Source organism: Helianthus annuus, chromosome 3 (genome assembly GCF_002127325.2).
Source record: "Helianthus annuus cultivar XRQ/B chromosome 3, HanXRQr2.0-SUNRISE, whole genome shotgun sequence".
In the NCBI taxonomy this organism is placed as follows: Eukaryota; Viridiplantae; Streptophyta; class Magnoliopsida; order Asterales; family Asteraceae; genus Helianthus; species Helianthus annuus.
The window spans coordinates 6,469,911-6,483,036 of NC_035435.2; the positions used below are offsets into that span (position 1 = coordinate 6,469,911).

The 13,126-nt window shown below is 32.8% G+C and overlaps 1 protein-coding gene across 1 annotated transcript; it reads right to left on the reverse strand.

The window, feature by feature from the left end:
* Positions 1–2,696: 2,696 nt before the first annotated feature.
* Positions 2,697–6,315, reverse strand: LOC110928553 (auxin-responsive protein IAA27). The gene is made up of 5 exons (XM_022171564.2): positions 5,865–6,315; positions 4,379–4,605; positions 3,763–3,904; positions 3,475–3,536; positions 2,697–2,968 (listed from the first exon to the last, which is right to left on the reverse strand). The coding sequence occupies exons 1-5, from the start codon at positions 6,194–6,196 to the stop codon at positions 2,931–2,933; spliced, it is 801 nt and encodes a 266-aa protein (XP_022027256.1). The 5' UTR covers positions 6,197–6,315; the 3' UTR covers positions 2,697–2,930.
* Between the last annotated feature and the right edge of the window lie 6,811 nt (positions 6,316–13,126).

Here is a 13,126-nt window from a genome sequence, read left to right on the forward strand (position 1 = left end):
TCAGGATTTGAGTTCGCCGGTACATCTCCACGAACTTCTACAGAGTTTGATAGTAAAGTAAATGTAAAGATACTTGGTACAAATCATGATGAAATTAGTGTTTTGGAAAATAACCGTTCTGAGGAGCATTTAGATGAGGTTATTCACTCCTCAAAAATTGAGTTATGTGACATTCTAAAGGGATCAGGTTCACCTCCTGCTTATGGTGTGGAGATGTCCACTCTAGGGTGGGCACCTACTCATACTCTCATTTCCGATTCCATCCGAGTTGCGACTCCGGCGGGTAATTCCCAATTTGGTGTGTTCGTGTCCTCAACAATCTCTAATAATCACCCGAGTTCGGACCGAATTGGTAGTAAATTGCTTGATGTTCAAACCTTTGGGTGGAAACCGGGTTGGGACTTTGGTTGGCTCGACTATGCCCGACCTCTTGTTTTTGCTTCGAAGCTGTTTGTGTTGGATGCGGATCCTAAACCACCTGACCCGTATACAAACCTTAAATCAGATTTGTTATGGAAACGGTTTCATGGTTGGTGCAAGACTGCAAGACAGGTTGCTGCGGGTATGGTTGGTTCTTATCATTTGTGGGTAGTGCATGGGCAGGGGCGACCACCTGAAGACGCAACCACGACGATCTCCACATAAGATTTGAAGTTAGCCGATTCCAGTCTTGAGGACAAGACTGTTTTGAAGGGGGAAGTAATGATAGGAATCATATTCTAGTTCTAGTCTAAATTGTCGTTGTCTATTGTTAGAGGGGGTCAAGTGCAATTTACTCTTATATAAATAAGTGTCAATATCGCATAGGGAGGTAGGAAGAATATTAGTTAGATCATTTGGCTCCTTGCTAGGGAGAAGGGCATGGCCCTGGGCCACTTCGGTGGTTAGTTATAGAGTTTGTATCATCTTCCTCGATATATTGTGTTTTTCTCAGTTTCATTTGAATCGTTAGTAATCAGAATCAAAACCCTAACAGTCTCCGACCACCAACACTTGTAATCGCCCAACTCCACCTCCACCGGATCGCTGCCGCACCCACCCCTTCACCCACTGTCGCCTCTAACCCAGCACAATCAACCACCCACCACTGCTAAACCCACCATCAACATCGCACCCACCACCGTACACCTCCCACCACCGCTATACCCCCCATCACCATCGCACCCACCACAATAATAACCCACCACCGTACACCTCCATGACCGCTAAACCTAATATCTTTTTGCTGCAATTTGATCCTGTTTGGGTAATTAGGGTTTAGAAACCGAAGATGATTTAATTGTATTTTTGCACCTTCTATATCACTAACCACACCTTAATTAGGGTTTGATATTTTTGTTTCTTATCAAATCATATTACATGGGTGATGGGTATAATTCTAACGATTTTAGTGAATATGTGAAATTGGTATTCTTTTTCTTTAGTATGTAGAGAGAGAGAGCATAGAGCGTTTTGTAGAGAGAGAGAAGAGAGAGGGAGAGAGGGAGAGAGAGTTAGAGAGAGAAAGAGAGTGCAGGAATGAAATTCATAAATTGTATTTTATATCTTTACTTTTTTTTATTTTTACACAATTAGTCCCTTGTTATAAGTCATTTACTCAATAGTCCATAGGGAGGCAAAATGACAAAAGTGCCCTCATGTGCAAGGCACATGACCAACTTTAACAATAAAAATTAACTGGGTTTGAGCTAAAGGACAAAATGTGCAGGATTTTGAAAAGTTAAGGACAAAACTAATCAATTTTTGAAGTCAAAGGAAAAAACTAATCAATTTTTGAAAAGTTAAGGACATCGCCTGTAATTTGCTCTAAAATATTTAATAAGTGTTATTGTATTATATATTCTATTCATGAACGCTTGTTTGTGTTCGTTTGTTTTCATTTGTTTTCATTTGTGTTCATGAACATTAGTTTGTGCTCATTTGTGTTCGTCAACGTTTGTTTTCGTCCGTTCCTAAAATTAACAAACAGACACGAACGAACACGAATAAGTTCATTTCCTTAACAAACGAACACGAACGAATTTATTCGGTTCGTATGCAGCCCTAACTATGAGACTAGGACCTTCAACCATGTTTTCAACACCTTAGTTTCACTAGGCTACAACACTATCTAATTTAAGATAAGTGTAAATTTGTGATTTGATATATAGGGTAGGGCTAGATAGAAAACCCTATCTATATAAAAAACCCTAGAAAACCCAACCTCCCGACATTTTTTTTTTTGAAAAAAATAACACATGTAATATACATGTTTTTAAGAGTTTTGGGCCAAAAAAATCAAAAAAGCGCCGAAGGGATAATTTAAAAAAAAAAAAAATTTCAGCAACTTTCAGCATTTTTGTCTAACACATGTTAGGCACTGAATTTTGTTTATTTTTTTTAAAAAAATCCCTTCGGCGCTTTTTTGTTTTTTTTGGCCCAAAACACTCTAAAACATGTATATTACATGTGTAATTTTTTTCAAAAAAAAAAAATGTCGGGAGGTTGGGTAAAAATGGGGGGAGATTTGGGTTTCCAGAGTTTTCTAAGAATTTTAGGGTTTTTTGTCTAGCATTACCCTTGATATATAAAACACAACTATCCAACATATTTGTAATTTAAAGACTATATGATACACAAATTTCAACTTTATCCAATTAAAACATTTGAAAAGCACAACCATGTTTGTGTCTTCTGTATCATTTTAATACAGCCCAAAACACAACCACATATAACATTTACAAGCACACACAACCACAAGGGTCCAATCAACTTATGAAAAAAAAAAGACATTTATCATTATATATATGCTTATGCCCCCATAAGCCTAAAGATGGGAAAAACAAATGAAATAAAATGAAATTTATTGCTTCACAAAAATCATAAGATAACTATACGAGCCAGTAGCTAAATTGTTTGCTACTTTGGCATGATATCGCGATTCATGGACCCTAGTTATTGCTCTTGCATTCCTCTACGGCTCGAGGGGCTGTAAAACCATCAAACAACAACGAAAACATTAATAAAATGAATATTTTTTTAAATAAAACAATTTTCTTTCATTCCAATCACCAGGGCAAATTACATAAGGATAGCAGGTAGATAGATGAGCAACAAACTGCACCGCCATCCCCTTTTGAATAGAAAACCCTAATATGCTAAAAACAAAGACTCGACCCTGAGGGGTCGAAAAGTTGTTGTGGACCACACATTCAAAATTTTCGATTTAAATCTATAATTATCATGGATATAGGTTTCGTGATTCTTCTTTACACATTCAAGAATAAGGGCTCGTGTGATCCGTATATGATTAAATATATAAGATTATTTACGTTGTAATTGTTTGAACAAACAAGATTAAAGGGGAGTTTGGGATTGAGTTTGGAAATGACTTATTAACTTATCGAAGTTTAGACAGTAAACGTTACGTGTGTTTTTTATTCGAGTTTGACTAATCAATGATTCCAAGATTCTTTCTTGGAACAAAGTGTTTACCTAATCCGATCGCGTCTGAACTCTTCATGATCCGCATCCTCTTACAAGAACCGGTGAACATACTGAAACAGTCAATAACATTGAAGGTCAAAGACATTTGACCAAAAAGAGTTTGACTTTTTAGGTCAAAGAATAAAAATTGCAGCTTCAAAGATAGGTAAAACCAACAAAATTTTAACAGATAAGTTGGGTACAGAAAAACATCAGTTTTGACTTTTGACTTTTGAATCTGAACAATCAAAAGTCAAACAGTTTGACCAAAAATATCAAAGTTATGAAAAAACTTACCCCCATGGAACATCACCAACAAGCATCAAGTCACCATCTTTGTCTTCATAAGTTAGTACATATTCAGAACCATTAAGGAGATCCATTGATGGACTTTCACTTGACCCTTCTCTCCTAGGAACTCCATGAGTACCATATTGACCTGAAAAGTCAACAATAGTCGGGATTCATCGTTCAAACAAGAATGAATTTTAGATGACATTCAACGGGCTTGATTGTTGGACCGTATTCAAACAAGTGTTCCTCGGTCGTTTATTGGTTGAGTTTGGAAAGTGGGTTAGCCAATATCTAAGATAGCAACTTTAGTGTTGAAGTAAAGTTGCTAGCCTAACTAGCGACATATGACTAGATTCTCTTCAAAGTGAAGTCGCTGTCTTAGATAGCGACTTTAACAACTAAATGACAAAACTGGTACCTTTAAGTCAGTTTGTGAAATTCAAGACACTACAGTCGCTATCTAGAATAGCGCCTAACCCATTTCTCACACTCAGGAAAAAATGACCTAATTGTCATCGTCACATTTCAATACAAACCGTTTCCAGAAAAAAAAAAAAAAAAAAGTCATTTGAGATTAAACGTAACCCAAATTAACCCATTCATAGAAAAGGGAAGTTACCAAGGGTGAAGCTACCAAACATTTTTTCTAAAGCCAAAGAAAGATCCAAGTAACTTGAATAGATCTTTAGATCCACTTTCCTCAAATATGGAGCTCCATCCATGCTCACTTTCACATACACACATGATCCGACTGTTGCATTCGGGCTATCTTCATTTTTTGCGTTTTTTGCAGCCATGGAATTCTTTCGAAAAGAACGAATCGGAGGCCATCCCACCACTTGTGCCCTATTCAAAATAGTTTTTCATAAATTCAACTCCCCCTTGTCAAGAAAAATAGTCATAGGTTGACTTTTATGATCATTTGATTTTGACTTTTGAAAGTCAGAAGTGATTTTAAAAAAGAAATAACAAACAAGGGCATATGATTATATTTAATTATTTATCAAACCACCAATATAAAGCCCATATCAATACTCAAAATAAAGAAAATACTTTTACTAGAAGCTAGTAAAAAAATTAACTTCAAAAGTCAACAAAATGACTTTTAAATTACAAAAATGGTTCCCATATGGTCCTTTATAAAAGAAAAAGTTTCACAAGTCCATCAATAGGTACAAAAAATTGCTATAAATGAAAAGGGAATATTTCCAAAACAACAAACATATTAGGGTGTAACTTACATTTCGGTTTGATACAAATTATGGGTCAAAGTATTTGGTTTCATGAAATGACAAACCAAACCAGTTTCATCGGTTTGGTGGTTTAACGCAGTGGCGAAGCTTGAGATTTCCGTCCGGGGGGTCGAAAACATATATACCAAAAAAATTCTATAAAACGGGGGGTCGAAAACGTATATACCTAAAAATTTCTATATGAAAACTACATACTCTCCACTGCTAAGCGAAAAGTTCGGGGGGTCGGCCGCCCCCTCCCGCCCCCATGGTTTAACGGTTCAGTAACTGTTTCGGTGGTTTGAACTGATTCTTTTCAAAACCATTTGTTTTATTAAAAAACGTAAACATAATAAATATGGTTCATGATATATACCATAAAATAAAAAATATAAATTGTTAAACTGTTGTCCGGTTTACACAGTCAGTTCCAAGTTTCAAACTAGACCGACAAAACGTCAAACCGAACTATTTGAATCTCAAACCGACGATATAAGCCAACTTGCTTGCTTCGGTTTAAACATTTCAGTCAGTTTTAACTTTTAACGGTTTATAAGCACCCCTAAAACATATCACAATGTAATAAAAAATATTAAACTCCACTAATACAAGTTTGACTTGCAAAGTCAATCATAACACCATATCATACAGGGGAGGGGGGCGTCCAACCCCTGAACTTTTCGCTCAGTAGTGTTATATAGTTTTCGTATAGAATTTTTTGGGTATATACGTTTTCGACCCCCGGTTCTATAGAAATTTTTGGGTATATTTACGTTTTCGCCCCCCCCCCTCCCCCCACACACACACACTTCATTCAGGTCAAGATTCGCCACTGATATCATACAACCAAACAAGAGCAAGAAAAATCCTTACTTTGAAGCAGAAAGAGAATCTTGGGAGTGATTATCATGCAACACATGTTTTGATGAAGCAACATCACCTTTTACATAATCAGAATTCTTGTTATCACCCAAAAAGCCACCATTTTTAACAATATCAGACAAACCCCATGTGCTAGAACCAATATTAATGGTGTCTGAGTAACCCCTTTTGGCTCTTGACACCACAGCATTGGTACTGCTTCTTTCTGGTGACTCGGAACCCGGTAAACCGAGTCTTAACTCAGTGGCTTTCAAGTTCAAATCTTCATGTTCTTGTTTGGATATTGGCATTGAAAAAAAATAGAGGTTTGAGTTTGCTAACATGAAAATGAAAAGAACAAGTAAGTGTGCATAAACTAGAGGGGAAGAAGAGAAGTGAGTTGGCTTGTAGTAACCTTTCTTGATTTAATATAGTTTTTATATTTTTTGGGAATGTGAGTTCAAAGAAATTACTATTTGTTTGAAAGAGACAAAGTATTACATGTGAATATGTGATTTGGTTTAAAAGAGACAAAGTATAAGAAAAGAAAAAACAATATTGTATTACATGTGAATATGTGATAGATTTTTCCTTTTGGAAATGGGAAAATATTATAAAAAAATGCGTAATTTTATTTTTTGAATATAAAATAAATATAAAAAAATACATAAGTTATTAGGAGGGTTCATAGTCTGGTTCAACTTGTTTTGATGGAAGTTCGGGTCGAATCAATAGCTACAGTTTTGAGAAAATATAAACTGAACCAATCGTGTTGGCTGAGTCGGCTAAAGCAGGTTGGTTTTCACGGTTTTATGGTTTGAAGATTCTAGTTTGCGGTTTTAGATAGAAAAAAATATATAATTTTTTCCAAACATAACTTTTAGTTAATTTTTGAAAAGTGATAAGAATTGTTCATAATATAAAATATATATACTCATACTCAGTTACAACTTTATATTTCTATACTAAAATTATAAATTTTAAATGTTAAACTATCTATTTGTTTTACAGAGTTGATTCCAAGTCAGTGGCGGATCTAGGATTCGCGCCAAGCGGTAACGTTTTATAAATAAGTGGTAACGAAATCGAAAAAACGTCAAATTTTTCCAAAATTTACACTAATTTTACACTACCGCCGGAGCGCCAAGCCGTAGCGAAGGCTACCCCTATATCTATGTACATCTGCCCCTGTTCCAAGTTATAAACACTAAATCGATCATCAAACTGTTAAAACCAGCCCGTATATATTTCAAACTAACCAAACTGGCCGATTTTCTTTGGTTTGTGCAGTTCGGACGTTTTCTACGGTTTATGATACCCCTAAAAAGTACAATACTTTTTTTAAAAAATTTAATTAGAGTGTTTACTTGAAATTTTTACTTTTAATTAGAGTGTCTAATTATCTCGAAATAAATTTTGTGTAATTCAAAGTAACTATTGGCTCGAGATACTAATTTTGAAAAGTTTAATACACTCGATTCAAGTTTTTATCCAAGATTAACATTGATATCAATCAACTCTGAAACCAATATTCCAAATTTATAAATTCAATATAACAAATTTATATCTTAAAAAGAAAAAGTAAAACACTCAAGCAATGTAAGTTTCAAGGTGGATTGAGAGTGGTAATCTTTTGTGGGTTCACTATGATTTTCACTTTTGTAAAAAGATGAACCATATAATTTAACTTATAAACATGACTACCCGAAAAGAAACAACATAAATAGCTACAATCTTTTTTTAAACAACGGTTAAGCTCGTACACCTTAAAAAAAATTACAACAGTGTTCACTTTTGGACTATAACTGTTAACCAACTGACGAGGAAAATTTTTACTACATACCTTGATAACGCTAGGCTGCAAAGGCTTTAATCAAAGCTAAGTACTGCTATAAGTTTGTGACCCACTAGAATAATGATCATTTGAGGTTGCACTTAAACGGCTAATTGAGGATTTTGTGAAACGGTCTTTTTTTTAGGTTAGTGCTTGCATCATAGTCCCATACTTTCAAACGACCTTTTGAGTTTTTCTTTGAACGACCAATGAGTTTAGGGAAAGCATATTTGAGTTTGGAGTGACGTAGGATTAGTAGGGCCCACATAACATATTATTAAAGACGCGGATATAATCATGCCGTAGAAATACATGATAAATAATTTTAATTAGTTTTATATGAATCAAATCGATCTCTTTCTCACATGTCATGTGTGATGATGGAAAATAAAGTAAGATGCAAAAACATTAAAATTATGGATGTCATAATCCTAAACAAAGACTTTTGGTTAACAAACATAATAGGAGACAACATGAATCTTGTAACAGCATAAGCTGACCCATGAAAATATTTGGATTTCATTTCAAATAAAAAGTAACCAAAAGGTGAGGGTGTGAATTTACAAATATACCCCTATGCATCAATTATTTGGCACCAACTTAAAAAGCCTAGAGTGAACCAGATGGACCCCACCTGAATCAGTGCAGGCTCAGACTGCTTGCTCCAATTGTATATTTTGATTTCATTTCAAGGTTTGTGTTTAACCACCAGGCCACCAACTCAGGCAGTCCCCTACACTAAAACTCCCCAAGGATCACATTTATTAGTTGTACTAAAAATGTTTTTTTTTATGTATCTTTTATAAATAAAACATAAAAAATTAAGATCTGTTTAAAAATAAATAAATACTAGCTATCGCTTACGTGGATGAAGATTTTACTCACATTAAAATTTTTGTAATTAAGTCAAAATTCAATATAATGTACTCAACAATAAATACATGAATTCAGTAGTCAGTGTAAGTGTAACTGAACATCTAAAATTATATTGGGTGACGTTGCCTTCAATTCTATTCATGGTGAATACAACATTTTTACGTTAATTTAAAAATGTTACCATGTTCATATAGTGGGGTGTATCATGTTCGTTTGTCTCCACCGATTAATATAACTTTTTTTAGCGTTAGCTACGAAAATTGTCACTGTATAAATACTCTTTCATCTTGCAAATGTAGCCCTAAAAGGTAATTATTATTTTTCAAGATAATTCTTAAAACCAAATTATATATGCTAAACATTAATTATTTAAGCAATTCATAGTTTAATTAGAGCTAAAACAAAACTAGTTATCTAAGATGAAATAAGATCATTTTTTTACATAATTAGAAGATGATGTGTAACTACACAGATCTTATGTACAACAAAGGTAAAAATGAAACATTATATATTATCATTTTGTAACATGTTTGTGTATGGTTGATTTGTACTTTATGTTTTAGATGTATTTTTTGGTTTTTTGTATTGTTTATTTGTTGGTCATTGAGTTTTTTTTTTCTTTGTTTTGTTGTATTTTCATATGTATTGTGTTTGTACTTTTTCCTTAGCCCGTCACGTCACGTGTGGTTTATTTACATATTATTTTGTAGCATAAGTATGTAGCTAGGAGTTGTACATCTTGCTTACATGATGCTTTATGCTTTAGTTGTTTATATGGTTAGTCTAGGTGATTGTACATTCATATTTACATAATATAAATTTACAAAAAGTTGAGCCATTGGGTGTTGGGTTGTACCCCATGTTTTGAGGTTTTTTTTTTAAATGATGTTTTACTTTAAACCCAAAACTACTTGATTTTATAGTTTTAACCAAAAAGTTTTTAGTTTTTCCAATTTAACCTCACAACCTTTTTTCTTTCAAGTTTGATCCCCTATGTTTTTTCATATTTTGCAAAATTTTTCATTTTACGTTTAGATCTAAGTTTTGCGACTTAACACGGCACAATGTGTGTGTGGTTCAACGATTTTACGTTTTGTTATACGCTTCGTTCTAAAATTTGTGAGTTAGCATGGGGTAACGCACGTGTGTGGTTCAGTGTGTTTACGTCGTCTATTTTTTCCCGTTTAATAAGTTGGTCACAACGCGCGAGTCCTAAATCGAGTTAGTTATTATTTTCTATGTTTTATATGTCGGTCTATTTTTTCACATTAAGACGCCGCAACTTCAATGTTGGTGGTCGTTGGCTATAGTGTGGCATTAGTGCTATTTGTCACGGTTTTACGCCCCCGCCACAACGCGGGGAGCTTAATACGATAGATTATTTGTATGGATACAAGTCATGTAACGTGGTAATTATGATACCGTTAATTGTATTGAGCTTATTTTGTGAATTACTTATTTGTATAAGATAGTAATGCAGACTTAACCGACAAAAACATCTTTAACATACTGTAAATGTGAATCTGATCAACGACATGTCAATTTCGTTAACCACGGCGCAACTCGCGCGGATGAAGCTTCTAGTTAACTTTAAACAACAAAAACTTAGAAATATTAAAGTGTAAATCTTTATTAAAATATGCTTTTAGTTGCAATTCTGACATGTGTTCAATTATCTACCCCAATGTTTTTATTATATAATTAAGTTTGAGAATTCCCTTATTTCATATTTGTTCTTATTTTCATAAAACGCTTTTATCCTTTTATCTATGCAAATGTAATAATAATTATGTTGCAGGATGTAATTTGCATATAGCAAACTATTGCTATGCATCATTATGATGTGAATGATGGTTATCGCTCTTAGAGCATCCACAATGGATGGTTTGTAGCTTTACAAGACGTGTAAAGAAATAAAGAAATAAAGAAAGAAGACATACGTGTAAGAGAGATCGTGAGAGAAGTAGTCGATATCTCATAAAACACACAGTAAAAATGAAATTGTTATTTGTGCATTGATTATATTAAATTGACAAATCAAGTAAACCAGCTTCAATATCTGGATTTAACCAAAACCAAGCAACTAGACTAGAGTGGTACTCCCACTTGAACCCCACATTTGGAAACAAAAATATAAATATTATTAATGTATTTAAGTCATTGGTTCTCTCACTTCATCATGTATTTGTCTATTTGAATATAATATGTTGATTTTAAAACATATATATTTAAAGATATGTTAAGAATAATAATTGAAGAAAAAATCACAAAAATAACCCTGTTGACTACATATTACCAATATGATAATTGATTTTTTTTTAATTTATCACTTGATTGTTACAAAAGCTTTAATACCAGCATTTTTCACAAAAGATAGCCATTTCCATGCAAAAGTGGTGGTAATTGTATAAAATAATAATAATAATAATAATAATTATTATTATTAATAAAAATAATAAAAATATGCGATGCTGTAAAAGATTGAAACTGAAATTAAAGAGAAGTAAAATTGTGAGATTTAGAGTTTGATTATGAAACTACTTAGAAGGTAAAATAACATATAATAATACGTTCTAAAATCTGGATTTTTTAAAAAATGCATATGTTGTAGTCTAATAAAATGTGTATATTTCAAGTAATTTATTTCTCAGATCAATATAAAGTTTTGGATCAATTAGTCATACCCGCAAAAATATAATCACTCTTGCGCCACTTGACGAGACGGTTAGTGCTACCAACTCGACGCAAATGCTATCATATGTCTTGTTATGATTGGTTTTTCTTGTACTTGAAATATGTCTATTGTTCAAACTGGTAAATTTACTAGAAAAAAAGTGAGTAAGTGACTTCTTTATTACTTTATTACAAATATTTGATAATGTTTATTCTTTTGATTTTTTTTATAAATTAAATATATATTTTAGATACACGTAAAGGGGCAGCTATTTTTTTAAACTAAAGTTACACTAACGTTATATTTATTTTCTACCAGTTTTATTTATAGTAAATTCGAAAATAAACATACGGGATGTTAAAACAATACTAAATAAAAACATCTAATCTAACTTATAATAAAAGACTCCAAATAATGACACATGACATTCTCTCCTTCAACCTCATAAATTTTATTTATATTTGTTTAATAAATTTCTTTCAATATTAATATTATTTAATAACCAATATATAAATATCATTTATTTTTATCCTTATCTTTATTTAAAATTAACAAATAACTTCAATTTTGCAATTTAAACCCTTTGTTTTTTTACTTTTGATTCAAAGTTTTTCATCTTTTACAATTTAATCCCAACTCTTTTTTATTTTCAATTTTGGTCCACCATACTTTTCATCTTTACCAAGTTTTTCGTTTCGTTCTAAATGACTTAACGCACCGCAACGTGCGTGCGGGGTTCAACATTTTTTCGTATATTTTTTTCCCGTTTGACTGGCCCGTCTCGTCACATCTATTTTTCTGCGTTTAACAAATTCGTCCAACACGCGGTTTCTAGATGGACTTAGTTATTTTTTTCTATGTTTTACGTTTCAGTTTAATTTCTCAGCAACGAGCGTGCGTGATTCAAATATTTTACGTCTGCTTTTCGCTCAACGTTATTTTTTTCCCGTTTTTATTTATTTTCTTTTTACGAGCTTTTTCAGTGTTGGTGGTCGTTGACATGAGTATAGTATTGCTACTACTTAACAGAGTTTTATGACAACCGCTGCAACGCAGGGGCTTAATACTAGTAATATATAAAACTAAATAAAAACATAAAACATAATATATGTTTTGTAGGTGTAATATGACAAGCATGAAAACAAAGTAATTATGATTGCAGTTATTAAATACAGAAAGGTAGATCTCCCAAGTATACGTTTCACTGGGCCCATAAAGCAAAAGATTAAAGTTACGTAGGGCCCATAAATTAAACGACTGAAAAACTTTTACTTCAGGACCTCATTTGGGGCCCAAAAGTAATATTAAAACAATATAGGGTCCATTAATATAAAAGGTTAAGCATTGCTTACTTCACAACTTTATATATATATTAAAAGATTAAACTGTAGGTTCCAATATAAATCAAGGGCAAATGCCATAAAAAAAACAATATACTCATGTGAAAATATTAAATATGTGTTTATTTACATTTCTTTGTCCAGATCCGAAACCAAACCCGAAAACTGAATAACTAAGTTACATTTCGGTCTGAATATCAGATACAATTTGAACTTTAAAATACTCAATCAACCCGAAATAAGTACATGATTAACACCCAGCTCGTTAAAGTTAACAGAGCTCTAGCTCGTTTCGAGCTCTATCCCAAAGCCCATGTTTAATTCATTATGGACTATATTTATAGTTATAGCTCGGCTCATCAGTAATTTTTTATGTTCTAGCTCAGCTTCAGCTTGTTTTTTATATATTTTATATTTACTCAATACTTTTACTATAATTGTATATGATTTTGAACTACATAAACCAACTAATGTACTCCTATTAACCACCAATACTCCTATTTTTTTTTTTTTTTTGAACTACATAAACCAATACTAGCACACTATGTAC